This window comes from Cibotium barometz, chromosome 2 (genome assembly GCF_041138505.1).
Source record: "Cibotium barometz isolate CiBa-2024 chromosome 2, ASM4113850v1, whole genome shotgun sequence".
NCBI lineage: Eukaryota > Viridiplantae > Streptophyta > Polypodiopsida > Cyatheales > Cibotiaceae > Cibotium > Cibotium barometz.
Window position 1 is genome coordinate 65,471,201 of NC_141047.1, and position 22,281 is coordinate 65,493,481.

The window sequence follows — 22,281 nt, forward strand, 5'->3', positions numbered from 1 at the left end:
TGATTGGGCTGCTTATTAGTTTTTATTATTTACTATATGAAAACTCCACAATGCTATATAGGAAATGCTACTTGTTATATAGTGAAAACTTATTTATTAGCTATAAGATTAATTTCCTACATAGATATTCACATTTCTTACATAAAAAAAACTCTTTTTTGCTAGAAGGGTTCCTATATAGATATTGTCATTTTCTATATGGGAATCACTTATTTGCTAGATAAATAATGAAATTTGTTAGATCCGTATATAGGAAATCATGATTATTAGATTGAATAAGAAAAAGGTGTCTTTGAGATGTAGCAAATTTGGACTTTTGCTTGTGTTCTTCAAGCTTCTCTGGAATGCTTCAAACTACAGATCAAAGTTGAAGTTAAAAAAAAAACATTCGATATTGAGACTCGAACGTGAACATCGTGTGAGTGTGGGTTGGTTAACTTCAACTTGGGTTTACAAGTTAATCGGTTGATAATGTGCGACGGCAACCGCCTGCAGCTGGGATCCACGACGGGCAGCGTGGGCTGAAGTGGCTGGCGGAGACTCTGGCGTCCATGAGCTCTACTATGGCCGCAGACTTGACGCAACGTGGGGCCTTGTACTGGTTGATGGATGCCCCTCTGCTCAAGCAGTAATCCATGAGGTGGTCAAAAGTGCCAGGTTTCACTAGTCTAATCTCGAGAGGCCCGATAGACTTATCAGAGGCTCGCCCTTGGCGGTACACGGAGTCCAAGTTCTCCTCGATGGTGATGCAGCACTCCTCCAAGACCTTGGACATGGGGGCCATGTCTAGAAACTCTAGCTGGTGGTGATCTTGCACATATTGCAGCTCAAAGAAGAGAACGTAGTGACCAGGAATGGTAGAGAGATCTACGAAGCTCGTGTATTCCAAGAGCCTTACCGAGTGCTGGTCCAGATGCGTGGCCGTCGCAGCTTTGACCGCCTTGTGCAGCGTCTCTTCGTCCGTCTTGTCGGAGTCGATGCTAAGGGCGACGTTCTTCCGGCACACAAACTGGAACTGTGGAGCATTGTTGTGGAATCCGGTCACGCGGAGCATATCCCCCACGCTGTAACGGTAAAGGCCTGGGCGCGAGAGAGAGGAAAGCCGCACTGGGTTAGGCACACAAGCTTCTGTGGAATATTAGTTCTAAGCTTCATACTACAGATGAGGAGCTTAGGGGTTTTCATGTAATACCTGCGTAGGTGGTGACGACGAGCTCGTATTCCTGGCCTATTTGTACATCAGCAAGCTCCACGAGCTCTGAGCTCACCTGAGAGCCCGCAGCTAGACGTCCTGCTGCTACTGATGAAGAAGCTCGGTTGGTTGGGAGGAACTCGAAATAGGCCATGTTGGGAATGATGGTGTAGGAGACCTCGGCGGGCTTGCAGAGGGGGAGGAGGTTAACACCAAAATAGCACTCGGACGAGGCGTACATTGTGCACACGAGGGGCAAACCCCCGCTGTAGAAATCCAAGGTCGGGATGTACTGCGCCATCGCGCCCGTCACGATGACGTCGATGTACTTGGTGCGAGGCCAGATCCGCGTGATCACTCCTTTCCAGCTAGAAGCCTCCGCATCCACACAAGCCTGGCTGACGTGGTCGGCGAGGTCGACATTGGGCCTCGAAAGGAGCTTTCCAACCGCAGACCTGGCGGGCGCGTCCGTGATGGCATCGCTGAGGTGGCCGGTGCGGATGTCGTGGCAGAGGTTCCTCCAGTGCTCCTGCAGGAAGCGGATGGCTCGGAGGAAGCCCGACGCGAAGACGGCACCCATCCTCAGCACCTCCGCGCGCTGCAGCAGCCCGCACAGCAGCTGGCAATACATACTCTGGTGGGCATCCGGGCACAGCACTGTCTCGTTGGGGCTGGTGTACACGTTGTAGGGGTCGTATGGCCGCTCCGTGAACCAATGGCTCTTGTAGTAGCTAGTGAGAACGGGGCGAGCCAGGAGGCCGCCCGGTGTCTTCACCTCCGACTTGATGAAGAAGAAGTACATCCCCTTGCCCTTGTCGAGATCGGGCATGTACCTACTAAGCAATCCAAGATTTAGATCAGTACGTTGGAACTGACGTGAGACTCGCCAATATCGGGCGTCTCTAGTTAGCCTAGTACTTAGAACCTTGATCGACGTGCTTACTGGTTCATGATAGGCATGAGGAAGCTGTAGAGGAGACACCGCCGTTCGAACTCGTCGTGTATGGTAGGCATCAATTTACGCTCTCCGGCAGAAGTTCCAGAGCTGTAAGAACCACAAGTAATATGTTCAGCTTTAACAATCTCATTACATAAAGTACAAGATATAAACACGCTATACAGTACTACAGACTCCTGCGGCCAAGGCACCTCGTCAGAAACTCCGACACTGGGTGGCCGGACAGTATTGGTGCAGTATCTCCATTAGCTATGCGTTGAATCTCGGGCTGAAGATCTTCGTAGGTAATCACGGGGAGAAGTTCCTTGAACGTCGCACGGTCAGTCCTTCCATTCAGGCCGAACCTTCCCAGGTACTCGGTGCGTGCGTTCCTCTCCAAAATGGCGGAGAGGGTTTGCTGCTGCACGTGGTCTGCATTGAGGGTCAGGCTCTCGATGAGCTCCAGAGCCTTCTTGTCATTGTCTTTACTAGGGCTGATAGAGTTTCCATTACAAGAAGAGGCCGTCCCACTAGCAGCCTGAGCGGTCATTTGCATGGTGACAAATTTCAAATTGTATTGAGGTTACAATTGTGAGATCACAGGCCGCTTCCGCCTTCGATAGGAAGTAACCAGTAGTACTGAAACGCTAAGCGGAGAAGTACAATGGCTTGGAACAAGGCAAAGCGGAGGATAATAATGGCTTGGTAGAAGGCAAAACGGAGGAAGTAATGAACAGTGAAACGATAAGCGGAGAAGTGCAATGGTTTGTTGAAACAAGGCAAAGCCGAGGAGAATTAAACAATGGCAGCTTGTTGAAATAAGGCAAAGCGGAGGAAGTTGCAGCTTGGAGGACCTGTGTAGCTCTCTCCTACAAATTTATAGAAAGGCCCAAGGGGAAATGGAACTGTAGCTGGGGACCTACCTTCTGCAGCAGACCCGGGTCGGCTTGTGCTTACTGTGCAGGGGACAGCGGCCCGGGCCGGCGACAAGAGGGGCGGAGATAGCTGTGATTGTGTCGCCCTCTTTGCCCGACATGTTCCGTCTGTACCGTGTGACGCGCGGCAAGTTGGCATGTTGAATTTTGGACTGTTGCATATTGTCATGTTGAGTGAGAGCCGCAAGCTCTGACTCCCTCCTGTAGAAGAAGCTTCCCCAACAATGCCCAACTCTGGAGCTATGGATCAATGATTCCCAATCCCCGGCCGGCTGCCTGGACCCTGCCGTTAACAGGCCCGCGGCCAACCTCTTCAGATTCCAGAGACCCACTGCCCAGTGCCCACCGTTTCCAGAAAAGACATTTGTCGAGCCGCCTGAATGCGCCCGTAGGTATGCTCACGTGTGTTTTCTACGTTGGAACTTGGCAGTGTAGCACTGAGTGACTCTTTTGGTTTCAGGACGTCCTACAGAGTTCTACCGTCACCTATGGCGTACCCCTTGCGCTTTGATTTTGTCTTTCTGCAGCTGCAGGAGAGACAGAGGTCCTACACAGTCCTGACGTCTGCCACTATGATCACTTTCAACTCTGAGGAATTATCTTCAACAGTCAAAGTACTGCTCGCCAGCTCGTGAGGAATTCTCTCCAACCAGTCTACCAGACATGGTGTTCCTTGATTTCGGTGATGCTTCTAGTCAAGCTTTTGTTAGGCTATGTTGTAGCCTGATGATAATTCCTTGTCCACGGTACAATGCCTGAAGAGTATATAGATAGATGTTCCAACTTCTTGTCGTTAAGAGCGCAGAGCCGCACGCTACGCTACCACTTAAAGTTCGATTGCCTAGTTGGTTGACTTGTTCAACTGCAGTCGACTTGTTGGCTAGCTTGTCAACGTCCGCCCAGTCCCACTGTCCCAGACATGGTGTTCCTATGCTGCTAATAAAGGTTTCTTGGATTGTGTTTCTTGGGGTTTTTTATATAGCCTGTTGAAAATTGGTACAATGCCTCTATTGTATATACACTCAAGACCTTCTTTTCATTAGCCACTTGCATAGCTTTAATATCCATACATAGAGCATACATAAAACATACATATCCATACATAGAGCATACACAAGACATACATATGCATGGATGCATATTTGAACTAATATCCATGCATAGTCTACACATAGCTAATATCTGAGCTAATATCCATGCATAGTCTACATAGAGTATACATAACGTATATATATACATGCATGCATATTAGAGCACACCACATAGAGCATGCATATAAAGAGAATGTGGGGGAGAGAGAGAGCTTGAGTTCCTTGCAAGCACACACACACACACACACAAGAGTGCAAGACACAAGAGAGATGAATGGCTGCGTTTTCTTCTTTCTTCTTCTCTTCTCTATAACAATATAACTAAAAGATAAGAGTACATTAAGGGAAAGTACTCTCTTACAACAACATACAAAGTAGTCGCTCTATAGTGTGAACCCGACTATATGAGCTAGCGCTATAACTATGTCATAACTCTAGTACTCCAAAGTGGCTACTGTTATATAGCCTATCATCCAATGGTGGTGTCAGGCGTTTTTCTGAGAGGTGTCCTGGGCTTGTGTACATACGTGTGCATGGCATGTGTGGAGAGTTTTGCTTTGGAATGCCTTGGCAGATGTACAGGGTGGACGGTTTTGTTTTGAGCTTGTGCAGGCCTGTCTGGAGTAAGGTCAGCTGTAGGTGGTATCAGCTGTTTGATGGCTCGTATGTGTATGCGTCCAAAAAAATGAGTGGGCATTGGAAGCTGTATTAAGGTGTGTGGAGGCATGGGCAATAAAAGATTGAAAGGGGCCAGTGTAGCCTTGAGCATAGGTGTGAAATGGAAGGTATTTGGCATGGCCATCTTCTAGGCCTTAGGAAAATGATAATTAACGTGGCCGCCAATGTAAAAGGCCACATGGCTGATTGTTTGGTTGCCAAGTAGCCGCTATAGCGAGGAGTTCCAGAAAGTTGGCGAAGGGCGAACCGGGTACAAGAGGACAGATACGCAGGTGAGAATTCGGCTCTAGCATGGACAGGCTAGGCGCAGCCTTTGAAGAGGCGCTGAGTGCGCAAGGGGTTCGTTGGGAGAGCTGCAGGCTCTCAGACGTGGCTGAAGGCGCAAAGGGTCCGCCAGGATTCGTGTTTGGCAGCCAGAGAGCTGTTTGGCGTCAAAAGCTGTCGGGCTGGCGACAGTGGAGGGAACATGTAGAAGTGATAGGCTGACAAGCAGGTGACTGGAGTGGGTAGTGGCTGGCGCAGAAGACTGGGGGGGCTTCTCAAAAGAGATGCTGGCACAGCTACTGGTGTTAAAGGCGACTGGCTGGCAGAGTAGAGGGGACGTGTAAGTGGAAGCAGTGGTTGGCGCAGAGAAGTTGGCAAGGGGTTGATAGGTGCAAAGAGTGTGGCTGGTGTGGGCTGCATAGGTGAAGCCGGAAGTGGAAGCATAGGTAGGTGCTGAAGACCGGAAGCTTAAGCTGAGAGTGGACAGCAGGGGACAAGGAAAGTGCAGAGGCTGGCTGGTGCAAAGAGTGTGGCTGGTGTGGGCTGCATAGGTGAAGCCGGAAGTGGAAGCACAGGTAGGTGCTGAAGACCGGAAGCTTAAGCTGACAGTGGACAGCAGGGGACAAGGAAAGTGCAGAGGCTCGTGGGGCCGAAAGCACTGCAGATAAGCTGCAAGAGGAAGAGAGGAAGTGGCTGGCAGAGGATCAGCACAGAGAGAGACAGAGAGAGAAAGAGAGATGTTTAGGTAGCTGCTGGTGGCGACACATGCAGAAGTGATGGGCTACAGAGAGAGTTGAGGGTTAGCTGGTGGGGCGCCTTCTGAAGAGTGAGAGTGGCCGGGTTCTTTCTGGTGTGATTGGCACAGCAAGCAGGCGAGAGGTTCGCGGTGATTGAGGATGTGGTGTATCCTCGGCAGGGACAGGTCAGAGTGTTGATGTGTTTGTGGCTGGAGGCTTGGTCGTCAGATGCAAGGTTGAATTCCAGAGGTGGTGTGGCCGTGGTCGAATTCCCTTGGCAGTAAATCCAGGCCTGAGTATTTTTATGGTTGTGTAAGTAAGGCTTCTGTGTCGGGAGAAGCTTGTATGAAATGTTTTGAGCCACAAGTAATATGTTAAGGCTTTTGTTAGGCTATGTTGTAGCCTGATGATAATTCCTTGTCCACGGTACAATGCCTGAAGAGTATATAGATGTTCCAACTTCTTGTCGTTAAGAGCGCAGAGCCACACGCTACGCACCCACTTAAAGTTCGAATGCCTAGTTGGATGACTTGTTCGACTTGTTGGCTAGCTTGTCAACGTTCGTCCAGTCCCACTGTCCCAGACATGGTGTTCCTATGCTGCTAATAAAGGTTTCTTGGATTGTGTTTCTTGGGGTTTTTTATATAGCCTGTTGAAAATTGGTACAATGCCTCTATTGTATATACACTCAAGACCTTCTTTTCATTAACCACTTGCATAGCTTTAATATCCATACATAGAGCATACATAAAACATACATATCCATACATAGAGCATACACAAGACATACATATGCATGGATGCATATTTGAACTAATATCCATGCATAGTCTACACATAGCTAATATCTGAGCTAATATCCATGCATAGTCTACATAGAGTATACATAACGTATATATATACATGCATGCATATTAGAGCACACCACATAGAGCATGCATATAAAGAGAATGTGGTGGAGAGAGAGAGCTTGAGTTCCTTGCAAGCACACACACACATATACACACACACACACACAAGAGTGCAAGACACAAGAGAGATGAATGGCTGAATTTTCTTCTTTCTTCTTCTCTTCTCTATAACAATATAACTAAAAGATAAGAGTACATTAAGCGAAAGTACTCTCCTACAACAACATACAAAGTAGTCGCTCTATAGTGTGAACTCGACTATATGAGCTAGCGCTATAACTATGTCATAACTCTAGTACTCCAAAGTGGCTACTGTTACAAAGCCTATCATCCAATGGCGGCATATCGACTATAATCTCATCAACCATGCTAGTGATATAAGTGCGGAAGCTATCACCGAGGTAGGTCATCAATCTCCGTCATAGCACTAGTTGAGCTCTATATCTCAACACTCTCCCTCGAGCTCAACTCCATGCGCTTGACTCCAAAGAGGCTTCTAAACATGTAAAGCTTCTCTGTGCCCGATGCCTTTGTGAAGAACTCAGCCACTTAATCCTTTGTGCTGACATATACAAGATCTACATCACTTGCTAAAACCTTCTCCCTCACAAAGTGATAGTGCATCTCAATGTGCTTCGTTCTAGCATGGTATACTGAATTACTGGGCCACCAACTGTATGCTACTCATGTTGTCACAATAAATGACAACTGCCCTATCTACGGCCTCACCCATATCACCAAGTTACTTTTGAAACCAAGTTACATCACAAGCTGCCATAGCAGCACCCCTGTACTCTACCTCTGAACTCGACAAGGCAACTATTGGCTACTTCTTACTGCTCCAACTCACAACAACACTCCTAAATGAGAACATAAAACTACTGGTAGATCTTATGTCTGCAACAGTACCAGTCCAATCAGCATCTATATACCCATGTAGTTGTATCTCTATACCAGCCTCATAGAAAAGTCCATAATCAATTGTGGACTTTATGTACCTGAGAATCTATTTAGCCGCATCCAAGTGTGGCTTCCTAGGGGCCTGCATAAATTGACTCACAAGTCCAACAACATAACTCAAGTATGGCCTAGTAATGGTCATGTAGATCAAGCTACCCACTATGGGCCTGTATGTAGTGGGATCCTTCAAAAGCTCACTTGTATCTGCGGAAATCTTTGTGTTATGCTCCAATTGCACTGAAAAAGGCTTACAGCCTGTCATACCATACTTGGATAATATGTCCAAGCCATATTGCCTCTATAATAACAAAATGCCATGAGGTGATCTCACTATCTCTATGCCCAAGAAATACTGCAACTCACCTAAATCCTTCATCTCAAACTTTTGCTTCAAAAGTTTCGTGACATCATGTATTTCAACATCACTATATAATCAAGTCATCTACGTAGATGACTAACAACATGATCCCTCTATCTATCTTTTTCACCCAAAGTGACAAATATGCATTGGATATTTGAAATCCAATAGTAACAAGATACTCCTCGATGTTGTTTGACCATGCTCTAGGTGCCTGCTTTAAGCCATACAAGGCTTTGCTTAACCTGCACACAAAATCTAGATGTGTATCACTCTCATAACTTGGTGGCAGCATTATGTAAACTTCTTCTTACAAATCACCATGCAAGAAGGCATTCTTTATATATCCATCTGATGTAAAGACCAACCCTTTGCTACATCCATAGTAATGACAACTCTCATGGTTGCCATTCTTGCAACCGGGCTGAATTTCTCTTTATAGTAAATGTCATAAGTCTGCGCATAGCCTTTGGCCCCAATCTTGCCTTATACGTGCTCACTGAACCATCAGTGTTATGCTTGACTTTATACACTCACTTACATCCAATTTCCTTCTTTTCCTTAGGCAGCAAAGGCACTAACTCCCATGTTGCATTTGTATCCAATGCTGCCGTCTCCTCATTTATGGCATCTTCCCATTTCTTATTTTCAAGTGCTTGCTCAAAAACAAGTGGGCTCCAATTCTTGTATTGCTTTAACCATGTAAGCATAATGATGGGTTGTATATCCATCATATCTCAATCTGTCAATATAAGGTACCTAACCCTCATAGACTTGCGTATACCTGGATCACTGCTAGGTATACTCAAAATAGTCCCCGTTCTCCTTACACCAAGAGTAACCACAGATGGGATGCCAAGCTCCTCACATCAAGGCTTTGCTTAGAGCCGCTAGAGTCAGCATCCACATATGAGTGACTTGCTGACAGATTAGGCACAAAAGGTTGGTCTACCTTTTCCTTTTCTTTGCATGATACATGTATACCTACATCGCCAATATTGGATCCACTGCTAGAGGACTCTGTAGCTCCACTAAGAACATGTGATTGCTGCTCTACATGTGGTGCAACATCAGCACTTCTTACATCAACATCTTCTATTGCTTTCACTCTGTTTCCTTCTCGACCAAGGCTTTAAATCTTTGAAAGTGAGAAAACACCTCACTTTCTCCTTCATGAAATAAACCCACACTTTCCTGGTGTCGTCATCAATGAATGTAACATAGTACTTACAACTTGCAATTCTTACAGTCTTAGTCGGTCCCCCTACATCTGAATGACATCTAATGGCCTTGCACACTGACATGCTTTTCATGTGAAAAAACATTTTTGGCCTGCTGACCTAGCTGGAATGCTTCACATACTTTGTGCATACCGTCAACCTTAAACTTTAGCAAACCTACAACAATATTTTGGGCCAGCATAGACTTTAGTCATTGTACATTCACATGACCAATGTGCTTGTGCCATATGTCAATATCTACAATGACACCTGTTTCATGCACAAACATGGCTGCCTTTACTGGAGGCATGTTCACATCCAAAGTAAACATCCTGCCATTTCTATTACCCTTTGCAACCAAGCGACACTGATTTTTGAACTCTTCCACAAAACATCCTTGAGGATTAAACCTCACTTGTAGACCCTACTTAACCATCTGTCCAATAGAAATGAGGTTCTTTGTAATATTTAAAACATGAAGTACATCTTCCAAGTACTTCATTTTACCATCTTGCATAGACAATAGCACTTTATCAACTTGCGCAGTATCATCACTTGTTTCTACATAACCTAGTTTTTTCATTTTTTACATGTCTCTAAACCACTCAGCATGATTGGTCATGTAGTTAGAGGCACCAGAATCCGCATACCATGTATCTTGAGATCTTGACACATCTCTTGTTATGGAACTGAGCATGTGCTGCCTCACAAACAACTACTCACTTCTATCATCGCCTCCTTGTCTACTAGATGATGCATAGTTGTCTTACTGCAACTTACTACTTTTAATGTCACTATGTTTTTTATAGTAGTCCTTTTTCATGTGCCCTGGTTTGCCACAATAATAGCACTGTATGCTATATGCATATGATTGCTATTATGAATCATTGAGTGTTGTTGTCCAGAATTCTGATTTCCTTGTCGGCCACCACTTGGCCTCGACCACCACGACCTCTACCTCTACCTCTACCTCTACCTGAATTGGAGTAGAAGGCCTGTTCTGATGTGTTCTTACTTTGTGAAGAGGAGTCCTCACCTAAAGACTTCTATGATCAGCATATACACCAACTTCTGAAAGTTGGGAATATTCTCCCTGACTGCAATAGAGGTCTTGAATGGCTTGTACTCTTTGCCAAGCCCATTCAAATAGACACTTACCAAGTCATCATCTTCCATCGATACATTGGTAGACCTAAGGGATGCAAAAATGTCCTTGATCTTTAAAGCATACTCATTGATTGACATGCTTTTCTTTGCCACAGTATGTAGCTCTTGCTTTAGCTACAATTTCCTTGCCTTTTTGTTGGTCTAGAACATCTGCACCAGATTTTGCCATGTGTAACTACTGGAGTGTTGGCATTCTCTATGTGTCCTATCAATGTGTTTGTGACACTAATGGAAAGCCAATACATGACTTTCCTTGCACCTTGGCTCCAATACTTGAATGCCTTTATGTCTTCTCGAGTGACATTCTCTTCAGACAACTCAGGAGGCTCCTCATTGTCTCCTTCGACATAGTCCCAAAAACCTTTACCCATAAGAAAATTGGTCATTCTGAACTTCCAGGCATGGAAGTTATTCTTTTCCAGCTTCTCACTAGCAATCTGATTGATTCCGTCACCAAAAATGTTTTCCTATAACAATAAAAAAACTACAATAGACAATTTCTATATGCAACTTGTAACATAGTAGTATCTTCTGTAACGACTGCAATAGTACTTCAGCACAACCTGTAGGTCACTAGATCACCCAATGTCAACAATACATGTGCAAACATTGTTTGCACTACCAAAATGCACTATTGCACAATACAATAACTAGATTTTGACTAGAGATAGTTCTCAAACGAGAACTTCCCAAAACTATAGAAAATACCTTACAATGACAGAACAGAGATCGAGATCTGCTCGAAACACAATTTTGGTCATAAAACTTTAGTAGAAAGTACTAACTTCAGTACAAAGTACTGTGTAACGTCGTCGTGGGCTGTTTCGCTAAATTCAACCATATGAAAAAACAGACCTACTTTTTGGGAATCTTTATCATAAATATGCTATTTTTATCATAAATTTATTTTCTTTATATTTCTCTAATTGTTTAGAGATATTCATATACTCTCATCTCTAACTATAATTTTTATTGAATAAATATAATTAAATTCTCAAGAAAGTTCACTCACATAACACAATGTTACTGTAAATTATCTCAAAAATTCAAGTGTGGCTACTGTGACTGTGCATCTTTAAATTGTATGGAATATTCAAGTATGACTATACTAAATTGTTTGCATATGATTGTTTCTAATTTTTTTGCATATTAATTGCTTATTTGTATATAAATTTTTTTCATTAAATATAATAAAATTAACTTTTTTTTGTGAATACAAATTAACCAAATGGCGGGCTGAAGGAGCTTTTGCAAAGGATATAGACATCCGCCGCAGGTTGAGAGGGATTAGATCATGCAGAGTCCCAGCGCATACTACAAGAGGAGACTCGTTGATTTGGAGAGAAAGATCTGTCAAATTTCTTTAAGGACATCTCAAATGAAGAAGTTTGGAGGGAGATCCCCTAGCACTTAAGGATGTGAGGAAGGTATGTCCTTCCCACTTTGTACGTGACACTTTGTTCTGGATAAGTGGTCAAGAAAGGAAGGGGTCCCTGCTGAAACTCTTTGATCTTCAGCATGTGGGATTGGCCAAGGTTTTGCTACTAAGGTTTATAAAGAAAGAGAGAGAAATGCCAAACAAAAATCACATGGCATTATATTTTATTCAATAGGTGTTCTTCCAAGATATCCTAAAGAGACGAGTAGATTGGACGTCTTGTCCAAAGAATGTAGGAATTGGTCTAGGTAGACCTAAGGAACAAGCAACTGCAAGAAGAGAAAATATTCCCTTGCCAGCACAAAATTGTCTCATCATCTTGTTACATAATGAGCATGAGAAGATCGTCGAGATGGCCAACCAAGGAATTGCCCTTGCAAGCCAAGGACAAACAACAAAGAGTGTGACTAAGAGGATTGCTCGACTTGAAGCAGAGGTTGCATCACTACGTGCACAGAACCAAAAAGCTCCATCATGTAGTGATTACACGCTATCAAAGTCCGAGAAATGTGTCACTGAGCTATTCAACATTGATGATCTACTTGGAAGCCTAGCAAGTGTTGGTGCTGGTGCTAGTAGTTGGCCACTTACAAGGTGCTCATGGTGGTGATTTAGATGGAGGCATCACCCAAGAGGATGTAGAAGACTTGTCTCAGTGACACAAAATCTTTTTTAGATATTTTTTTAAAGACTAAAAAACATTTAGTTGTAAAAGATGATTTAAAACTATAATGGCAACCTCTGGTTTTGAAAATATATACTCGCAAAAATTTGATGTTGTATTTCAAGTTGCATTGCATGTTAGTGAGATTGATTATTTTAAGTTGATGAGTACAAGTACATTATTCTTCTACTAGCACTAGCACTATATCATCAACTTCATCCATATCTGAGGCATCTGATCGTACTTCCCATTCATCCTCATCTTCACTACATCTCTCTTCTGCAACTGTGGTAGTAGTCAAAGACAATGGCATACAAGATTGTGCATCACGACAGAGTAGCTATATTTTGAGGCATATGTAACATTCTTATATTGCAAAATACGTATACCAAGTCGGTTGCATGCAATGCCTTTAATAAATTTTGTTGTTTGGTGTGAATGAAATCGAATAGTGACCAATTTCTTTCACAACTTCCTGACAAGGTTACGACTAAAAGCACATGTGTGGCTACATGCTGCAGCTCGAATGTTTCACTACCATACTCTTTCCACCACATTGGAGCACTCAATTTCTTAATTGCATCCAAGTGTCATGGATCCCCAAAGCTACCAATTCTATTAGGAAACTTCACACGTTGGTGGAAGGCTTCTTTTCCATCATCACTCGGCAACAGTTGACCACATACTCTTTTAAAATTACCACTCACTTCATTGTTTGTTGCTGACTAAGAATGAGTTTGAAAAAGCAAGGCTCCATTGGTTAAATTATTTTATATGCCATATAGCTTTAGACATTAACCATTACACTTTACCAATGACAAAGTTCTCAGTGTCCACAATCCTGAGAAGTTCTACAAGAGGCTTAGTAATGTTGACAACTTATCAACATTTCGCCAAAATATTAGAGAGTGTATTAAATTCTGACACCTAGTTGCAACATCAGTGTGTTTTTAATTCTTGGCTATCCAAAGATCCCACCTCCTATCTACCATTGTCTCATTTAATGTTGGGCGAACTACTAACAACCTTTGTAATACATAATATGTTGTAGCAAATCTAGTGGCATAAAAGATTTTCGGCTCCTTATTAGGTGACTTTGAACAAAACAAAGCATGTGAAAATTGGTGCTCTTTGATAAACTTCACCACATGGTTTGCATCTAATAAAATGGGTTGAATGAATGGCATTTTTCCAATATCCTTTAACAAGAAGTTTATTGTATGAGTACCACATGGCACCCATGTTATCTTAGGATACTTAACCGATATGGCCTCGCCTGCACTTTTGTAATTTGATGCATTGTCTGTGACTATTGTTGTCCCATTTTTCAGCCCACCCACTCTTGAAATTACCCGGCCATAGATTTTTTGTATGTATGAAGAGGTCTTCTCCTCCTTCAACGAGCTGTCTATAGCCTATAGAAACAAAAAACCTCTTGGACATATGCAAAAAAAATTAATCAAGGGCTTCTTTTGGTAGCTAGTTCACCCATCAATTGCAATGATATAACCAAATATAGGCACAAAATCAAACAATGTATGTACATTTCAATGGAAGTTTAGTCATATGTTTGATCTTGTCAAGATACTCTGTTCGCATTTTATTGTAATCAGGCAATTGAAACCCAAACTTTGTTGTACTACCCATCAATGCATCTTGAAAAATAGGATTTCGGATTACATTGAACGGAATCCCACATGCAACAGTCCGCAAGGGGTATTATGCAATGTTCAACATTATTAACAATGCCAAACAAATGTTCTTTGATTCTAGTAGCGCTACCATGAAATGCATGACCATATTTTTACACTGCATATGAGATGATGTTTTTCCTTGTCTTACCTCATCAACATAATCCCATTATGGACCACACACCATTTTAGCCGATTGATCTAGAAAACATGTGAGAAAGAATATTAGATATGAGAAATACCCTAATTGAACAAATTAAAAGAGGTCGCAACACATATGCATGTCAATGAATGTAAGAGTGGTTGGAGGAAGGGTTAACAGTGCACTTGAGACAACTTGCTAGTCTACCCATAGGCCCAAAGTCTTTCTACATTCTCACTATCACTAAGACTAAAGGTAGCCTCCGAAGAGGGTGATGATAAGACATGGGCTACTCTAGGTTACCATGGGCCCCTCTCGTGATAATAACTCCCATGCTCCTAATTAATGACTCTTGCATTCATGGGCATGCAATATTGAAGCATACCACTTCATGCAAAGAATAGAATAAAACGTACTCATTGATATTTATCTTTAGAGTGTGAAGCAAGCTTCGAACACAAAAAAGATAAATTGTATATATCTAAACCTATATCTAAGGTTTTTTTACTCAATATATTAGAAATATTTTTTTTTTCCAATTTTAGAAGCACTCACTTGGAAGAAAATGCCTCTTTTTTTAGCTTACAGCCTTCAAATATTGAAAGTTGTGCACATAGTACATTGGGAATGATGTACTATTTTTATAGTGATTTATTTCGATCGATAAAGTTATCGATGGAAATGTAAGGGACTAAATATATAACCCAAAATATATAATGTGTCACCGTATAATACACCCGTTAGAGGGCAAACGTATAAAAAGGACATTATTCACGTATAAAACAAATCTTGATTAACGTATAATGCAACTTAGATATAAATTAGTCGGTCTATATTGTGAACCCGACTATATGAGCTATCGCTATAACTATGCCATAACTCAAGTACTCCAAAGCGGCTGTCACACAACAACCTGTCATCCACTGGTGGCATATCAACCATAATCTCACCAACTATGCCAGTGCCATAAGTGTGGAAGCATGTGAAAAAGCAACCACAAAAGCTTCAAGATTTCCTACCAATTGGCAACAGTAACAAAAGAAAAATTATGTGGATGGTGTCTCTGATCCATGAACATGTGTGGGTACCACAATGATTACATGGTGGAAACACTTACGTTTGATATTCCTTCACGGCCAGGGATTTAATATTCACGTGATCATAAGATTTTTTGTGATAATAACACATGTGAACAAGTTATTCACATGTTCTCATGTTACCGTTCACAAAATAACAGGTCACTTGCCATTTGGGAACCCCTTAAAAGCTTGGCTACACATGGGAATAAGCTATTCACATGTTCTCATGTTACCATCTTCACATAATAGCAGGTCATCAGTGGCCACCTAAGAAGATTTTTTATGGCCGACAAAGATAAATTTTTTAGGCCCTTGTGAAAGCTTTGTGAATATAACATGTGATCACAAGATTTTTTGTGTTATTAACATATGTTATTAACATGTTCACATGTTCTCGTTTACGTCAGTGAAATCCCTGTTCACGGCACACAGGGGTTTTATCACCCAGGCGGGTCATCAATGTCCATCATAGCACTAGTTGAGCTCAATATCTCAACATAGCATATGTTTGCATGCATGGCTGTAATATCCATACAAAGAATATATGTATTGTGTATGCATGCATATTAGAGCTATGTAGCAGGGTGTTGGACCAAAACAAAGAGTAGAGACAATACATATGCATAGAAGCCTCTTATGCATTCTCTAAGCATGCATATTATTGGAGCTTTGCATGAGGCATATTAGAGCATACATACAAAGCATGCCTATGTTATTGGAGCTTTGCATGTTGTATGTATGCATATTAGAGCATACATCTAGACCAAAACAAAGAATACCTACAATCATAGAGTAGAAGCAATATTGCATAGGCATAGAAGCCTCTTCTGCATTCTCTAAGCATGCACATTATTGGAGCCTTGCATATTGTATGTATGTATGTCAAATCACACATAGAGTATGCATCAAGTATACATATGGATCAAAATAAACAAGACCTACAATCATAGAGTAGAGGCACTACATAGGCATACGCTACAAGAGATGCGGAAGGTGTACACAATTTTAGTACATGGCTATAGTCGTGCGTAGCTACTATGCAACTATAGTCACATTTATAGATGCGTGTATAGACGCATACTGCAAAAAAATCCAAACATTCTAAAGAGCATTCCTAAGAGGTCCCATTGCAAGATTAACAAAAAATATCTATCCCACTAGCAGTGGACTCATCATCATCATTATGCTCAGATTCAATTCCTTCCTCATTATGTTGGATAGGGACACCTTTATCTTGATTAGTTGTTGGTATCTCACGTTCTTCATCTTATACTTGACCCATTCACATGTTCATTTTCAGCTGCCACTTCATCCATGAGCTCATCAACATCCCTATCTTGAACAATACTCTTTGAACAAGGAGCGACTTGTATGACATACCACCATTTCTTGTCATTTATATCCATGTGAAACACAACCTTGTAAGAAGAAACACATCAAACATGCATAAGGATGATACTCCTCTATCACTGTGTCTCATCTACAGCGAGAAAATTGCATTGGCTACATGAAAGTCAATAGTGACAAGATATTCAGAAATCTTGTCACACCATGCTCTTGGTGCTTGTTTTAAGCCATACAAGGCTTTCTTCAACCTGCACACATGCTCGGGGTGACTCACATCCTCATAACCAGGTGGCTGCAACATATACACCTCTTCTTGCAAATCCCCATGCAAGAATGCATTCTTTACATCCATCTGCTGATGTAAAGACCATTGCTTTAACGTAGCCACTGCTATCACAACTCTCACCATTGCCATCTTGGCAACTGGGCTGAAAGTTTCCTCATAATCAATGCCATATGTTTGTGCATATCCTTTGGCTACCAATCTAGCCTTGTACCTGCTTATGCTTCCATCACTGTTATGTTTTACTTTGTACACCCACTTGCATCCAATAGCTTTCTTGCCTTCAGGAAATTGCACTAAATCCCGTCTCATTTCCATATAGTGCATCCATCTCCTCATCCATAGCTTTCTCCCAACACACATTTCCAACAGCCTCATCAATGCATGTGGGCTTTACAACTTGTACAACTTTTGCCATGTTTGCATAGTGATGTGCCACATAACCGTCATAGGTAAACCTCTGCACAAGATTCTTCACTCTCCCATATCTTCGCAGCTTTGCATTCATGGCTTCCATAGCCTTCTTTACACCAAGTGTTCTCATAGCTGGTATCCCAAGCTCCTCATTAAGGCTCATCTCTGAGCCACTAGACTCTCCATCAACATGAGAATGCTCTGCAGAAATGTCAGGCATACTAAGGGACTCAACCACTTTCTCTTTGCCTTTATGTAATGTACTAATCACATTTACAGGACTGGTATTATGACGTAGCCTGCCACTCCATGGTTTATCAACTGCACCACTAGATGAGGACTCTCCTGGTCCACTCCAAGACTGTGATTGCTGATTTGCATTCTGTGCAACCACATTTCCACTCACATCAGCCCCAATAGCTTCTTTTTCAGCAGCATACGAGCTACTCATCTTATCAAAAGCAGCATCCCTGCTTACCCTCAACTCACATGTAGTAGGGTTATAACACCTGTATCCCTTTTGCTCAAAGGAGTATCCAATAAACACACATTTTTAAGCTTTTGGATCCAGCTTAGTTCTCAGCTCATCTGGCACATGCACATATGCAATGCATCCAAAGACTTTTAGATAAGACAAATCAGGTTTTCTACCAGTAAACCTCTCCTCTCGAGTTACATCATGTATGGCTACAGTTGGAGTCCTGTTCATGATGTAAACTGCTATAGAAACAGCCTCAGCCTAATAGCTATGTGGCATATTCTTCTCTTCTATCAATGCTCGCGCAATCTCAGCAATGTGCCTGTTTTTCTGCTCAGCAACTCCATTTTGTTGCTGCGGAGTGTATCTGCATGTAAACTGTCTCCGAATACCATTCTTCTTCAAAAATTCAGAGAGCTCATTGGAGAAGTACTCTCCCCCTCCATCTGACCTAAGGCATCTATATAGATGGCTTAAAACAAGCACCAAGAGCATGGTGTGACAAGATTTCTGAATATCTTGTCACTATTGGCTTTCATGTAGCCAATGCAAATTTCTCGCTGTATGTGAGACACAGTGATAGAGGGGTTGTGCTTGTTGTCATCTATATAGATGACCTGATCATTACGGGAGACCATGATGTAGAGATCTTTGATGTAAAGGTCTTGCTTAGATAGAAGTTTGAGATGAAGGATCTGGGGGAGCTCACATATTTCTTGGGCAGCATTGAGGTGATTAAGTCACCACATGGTATTGGATTACTACAGAGACAGTATGGCTTGGATATGTTTTCCAAGTATGGTAGACAGGCTATAAGCCTATCTCAGTGCCATTGGATCAAAATGGCAAGTTGAGTGTAGATTCAGGAATGATTTTGGAGGATCCTACTATGTATAGGCACATAGTAGGAAGCTTGATCTACATGACGATCACCAGGCCAGATTTGAGCTATGCTGCTGGGTTGATGAGTCAATTTATGCAGGTTCTTCGGAAGTCGCATTTGGATGCATTGAGACGCATACTGAGGTATGTGAGGTCTACTTTGCATTGTGGACTATTTTATGAAACTGGGACAGAGATATGTGTACATGGGTACACAAATGCTGATTGGGCTGGTAGTATCTCAGATAGAAGATCTACTAGTGGCTTCATGTTTTCTTTGGGGAGTGCTACTGTGACTTGGAGTAGCAAGAAGCAGCCTACGGTTGCTCTATCCAGTACAGAGGCCGAGTACAGAGGTGCTACTATGGCAGCATGTGAGGTAGCTTGGTTGAGAAAGCTACTTGAAGATTTGGGTCTATCAATGTGGATAGACAAGTTGTCATTTTCTGTGACAACATTAGCACCATACAGTTGGCCAATAACCCAGTTTTTCATGCTCGCACGAAGCATATAGAGATCCACTACCATTTTGTCAGAGAGAAGGTTTTGGCAGGAGACGTTGACCTTGTTTATGTCAGCACATAGGATCAGGTCGCTGACATCTTCACCAAAGCATTGGGTACAAATAAGCTCCACAGATTCAAGGCTTTGCTTGGTGTACATGAGATGGAGTTGAGCTTGAGGGGGAGTGTTGAGATATCATGCTCATCTAGTGAGGCGGTGGACACTGATGACTCGCCTGGGGGTTTAGGCCCCACACTTACACCATTGGCATGGTTGGTGAGATCATGGGTGATATGCGGCCAGTGGGATGACAGGCTATGTGACAGCCATTCTAGAGACTAGCATAGTTATAGCGCCAGCTCATTTAGTTGGATTCACACTATAGAGAACCCTAGTATGTATTTGGTTGTGTACTCTTATCTTTGTATATGGTGTGTTGAGTGTTGTGTAAAGAAGAAGAAGAAGATTTTCAGCCTCTCACCTTGTGTGTTCTCTTTTAGGGTTTTGTGAGTGTGTGTGTGCTTGCAAGAGCTCAAGCTCTCTTCTCCCCTCCTACATCTTTTCAACCTCATCCTGTCCAACCATCTTCTTGTTTGCCAGGTCAATGGGTGAGAGAGAGAGAGAGAGAGAGAGAGAGAGAGAGAGAGAGAGGTGATGTGTGTGTGAGTGTGTGTGTGTGTGTGTGTGTGTGAGAGAGAGAGAGAGAGAGAGAGAGAGAGTGACAAAGAGAGGTGTGTGAACAAACAATACCCGCCTCTTTGATCAGCAAAAACCCCATGAGTAACACCAGAGATCGGATTGCCGATAGGCAAGTTCTCCCCGGGTAGAGGGCCTAGTGAAATTTCCCGTAAGGCTCAGCTTAGCAGGGAGATCGGGTAAAGCATAAAGCCTTTTTCGAGCTTCTCGCTACCCCCTGGATACTCCAGGAAGAGCTTGAATCAAAAGAAGTGAAGGGGCCTAAGTCGGAAAATTCCATATACTCAAATGAGCGACACCGTACCCTCAAATTGTACCCTCAAATGAGACATGGGTGTGTGAGAACGTTTGATAGAGATAAAGAGATAAACCAAGCTACTATACTGAATGTCACCACAATTGGCATAACTCACCGGGTCGAAAGTTACTTCATCGAGCCTTTCCCTTTGCAAATCAAGAGAGCTTGTTTGTTATCCATACCACAATGCATCCATTCACCTGAGTGGCATGAACAAGTGCTCTCCGAACTATGTGAGCATGATGCAACCATTCACTCGAGTGGCATGATCAAGTGCTCTTCGAACCGTGTACATAAATCTAACCTTCTTTTCTAAGATATTAGATAAGAATGAAGGGATATATACACTAGGATTACCTTGATGCTACCTGCTGCCTTCTTATAGTTTTTCCTATGTAGAGACGCTGACAGAAGTAGCAAATTGCTTCGGCCATATCTCTCTGATAAGAACTCAGAATATGGTTGTATAACCAGTCAAAAGACTAATAAACCTTGTACTCAGTCAACTCTTCATCTATGTCAGCCTTTACTCATTTTTGGGTAATTTCTTTTATTCTTTTGGATCTATCTCATTCCAACACTTGGATTATTCCAATTGGCCCATTGGAACCTTAATTGGACCATAATCTAAATTTTTTTGAAAATGTAGACCCTTAGGCTAAGGTCCCTTATACACATTTTCAATTAATTCCTAATGCACCTTGGAAAGTTCATTTTGAACTTCTATTTTAGGGGAATCCATTTTAGACACTAGGAGGATTTTTATATCCAACGATATCTTAATTTTGGATTATCTCTCTCTAGACATTTTCTCTAAATAAGATCTTTCTTCTATTTTAGAGAGGGGAATAATTTCAAGAACAGAAGGGGAGGTTCTTATACCTTTTACACCTCAAAAGCTGGAGGGAGGAATCTTACAAGAGGATGGAAATAGCCTTTCAAAAGCTAAGGTATGAAAGCCATGAGACTCCAAGAGTCAAAATTACCAAATATCATAATATGTCCAAAAGATACAATAGTGGCCCATGAGACCCCTTTTATACTTGAGCCCATGTACAAATACACATGTCACATTCTATGCGTATCGATCGGCCAGCTTAGGGTATCCTCCTACCTCCTTAGAGCTGAGAATATCTCACATGAGGACATAGAGGATGAGGCCCATTATATGTTTAGTTATACGAAGCTTACTACAAGATACGGTGGATATTCCATTGCCTCTTCAGAGAGGGATTCAGAACACTCACATGAGGGAAAAAGAACAAAAGGACCAGATTTACGAGATATCAAAGCAAATCAACACAACATGAAATGGGTGAATGAGTGTATGTATGACGGTGAACGAAATCATGCTCCATAAATAAGAATGGGACTTGGGAGTTGGTTCCAAGGACATCAAAACGGTCACTCATTTTTGTCAAGTGTGTCTACAAAACCAAGTATAAGTCCAATGGGTCCGTGGACAAGCACAAGGCCAGACTTGGCTAAGGGCTATGCTTAGTGGGCGGCCAAGCATTGACTATGAGGACACTTTTACACCAACAACTACGATGGCCACAATTCGGATAGTTCTTGCCCTTGCCTCTCATCAGTAGTGGCCAGTGTATCAGAGGGATGTTCAATTTGCATTCCTGAATGGTGACTTGCAAGAGGATATGTATGTTGAGCAACCTCTAGGCTTTGAGGTTCCATTTCATGTATTTTTTGGGATTGGAGATTTGGCAGACCTAGAGGGGGCTCTTTGTTTCTCAGACAATACTATGTTCATGAGTTGTTGGAGGCTTTTGGGATGGAGAGCTGCAAGCCTATTTCATCTTTGATGGACCTAATTACCAAACTTACTGTGCATGATCCTTGTGAGTAGGTTGATGCCTCTTTATATATCAGAAACTTGTCGGTTCATTGATTTGGTTGC

At 42.4% G+C, this 22,281-nt stretch overlaps 1 protein-coding gene across 1 annotated transcript; it reads right to left on the reverse strand.

The window, feature by feature from the left end:
* Nucleotides 1–327: 327 nt before the first annotated feature.
* Nucleotides 328–2,965, reverse strand: LOC147641370 (indole-3-acetic acid-amido synthetase GH3.5-like). The gene is made up of 4 exons (XM_086810417.1): nt 2,342–2,965; nt 2,136–2,237; nt 1,193–2,025; nt 328–1,080 (listed from the first exon to the last, which is right to left on the reverse strand). The coding sequence occupies exons 1-4, from the start codon at nt 2,683–2,685 to the stop codon at nt 458–460; spliced, it is 1,902 nt and encodes a 633-aa protein (XP_086666543.1). The 5' UTR covers nt 2,686–2,965; the 3' UTR covers nt 328–457.
* Nucleotides 2,966–22,281: the final 19,316 nt, after the last annotated feature.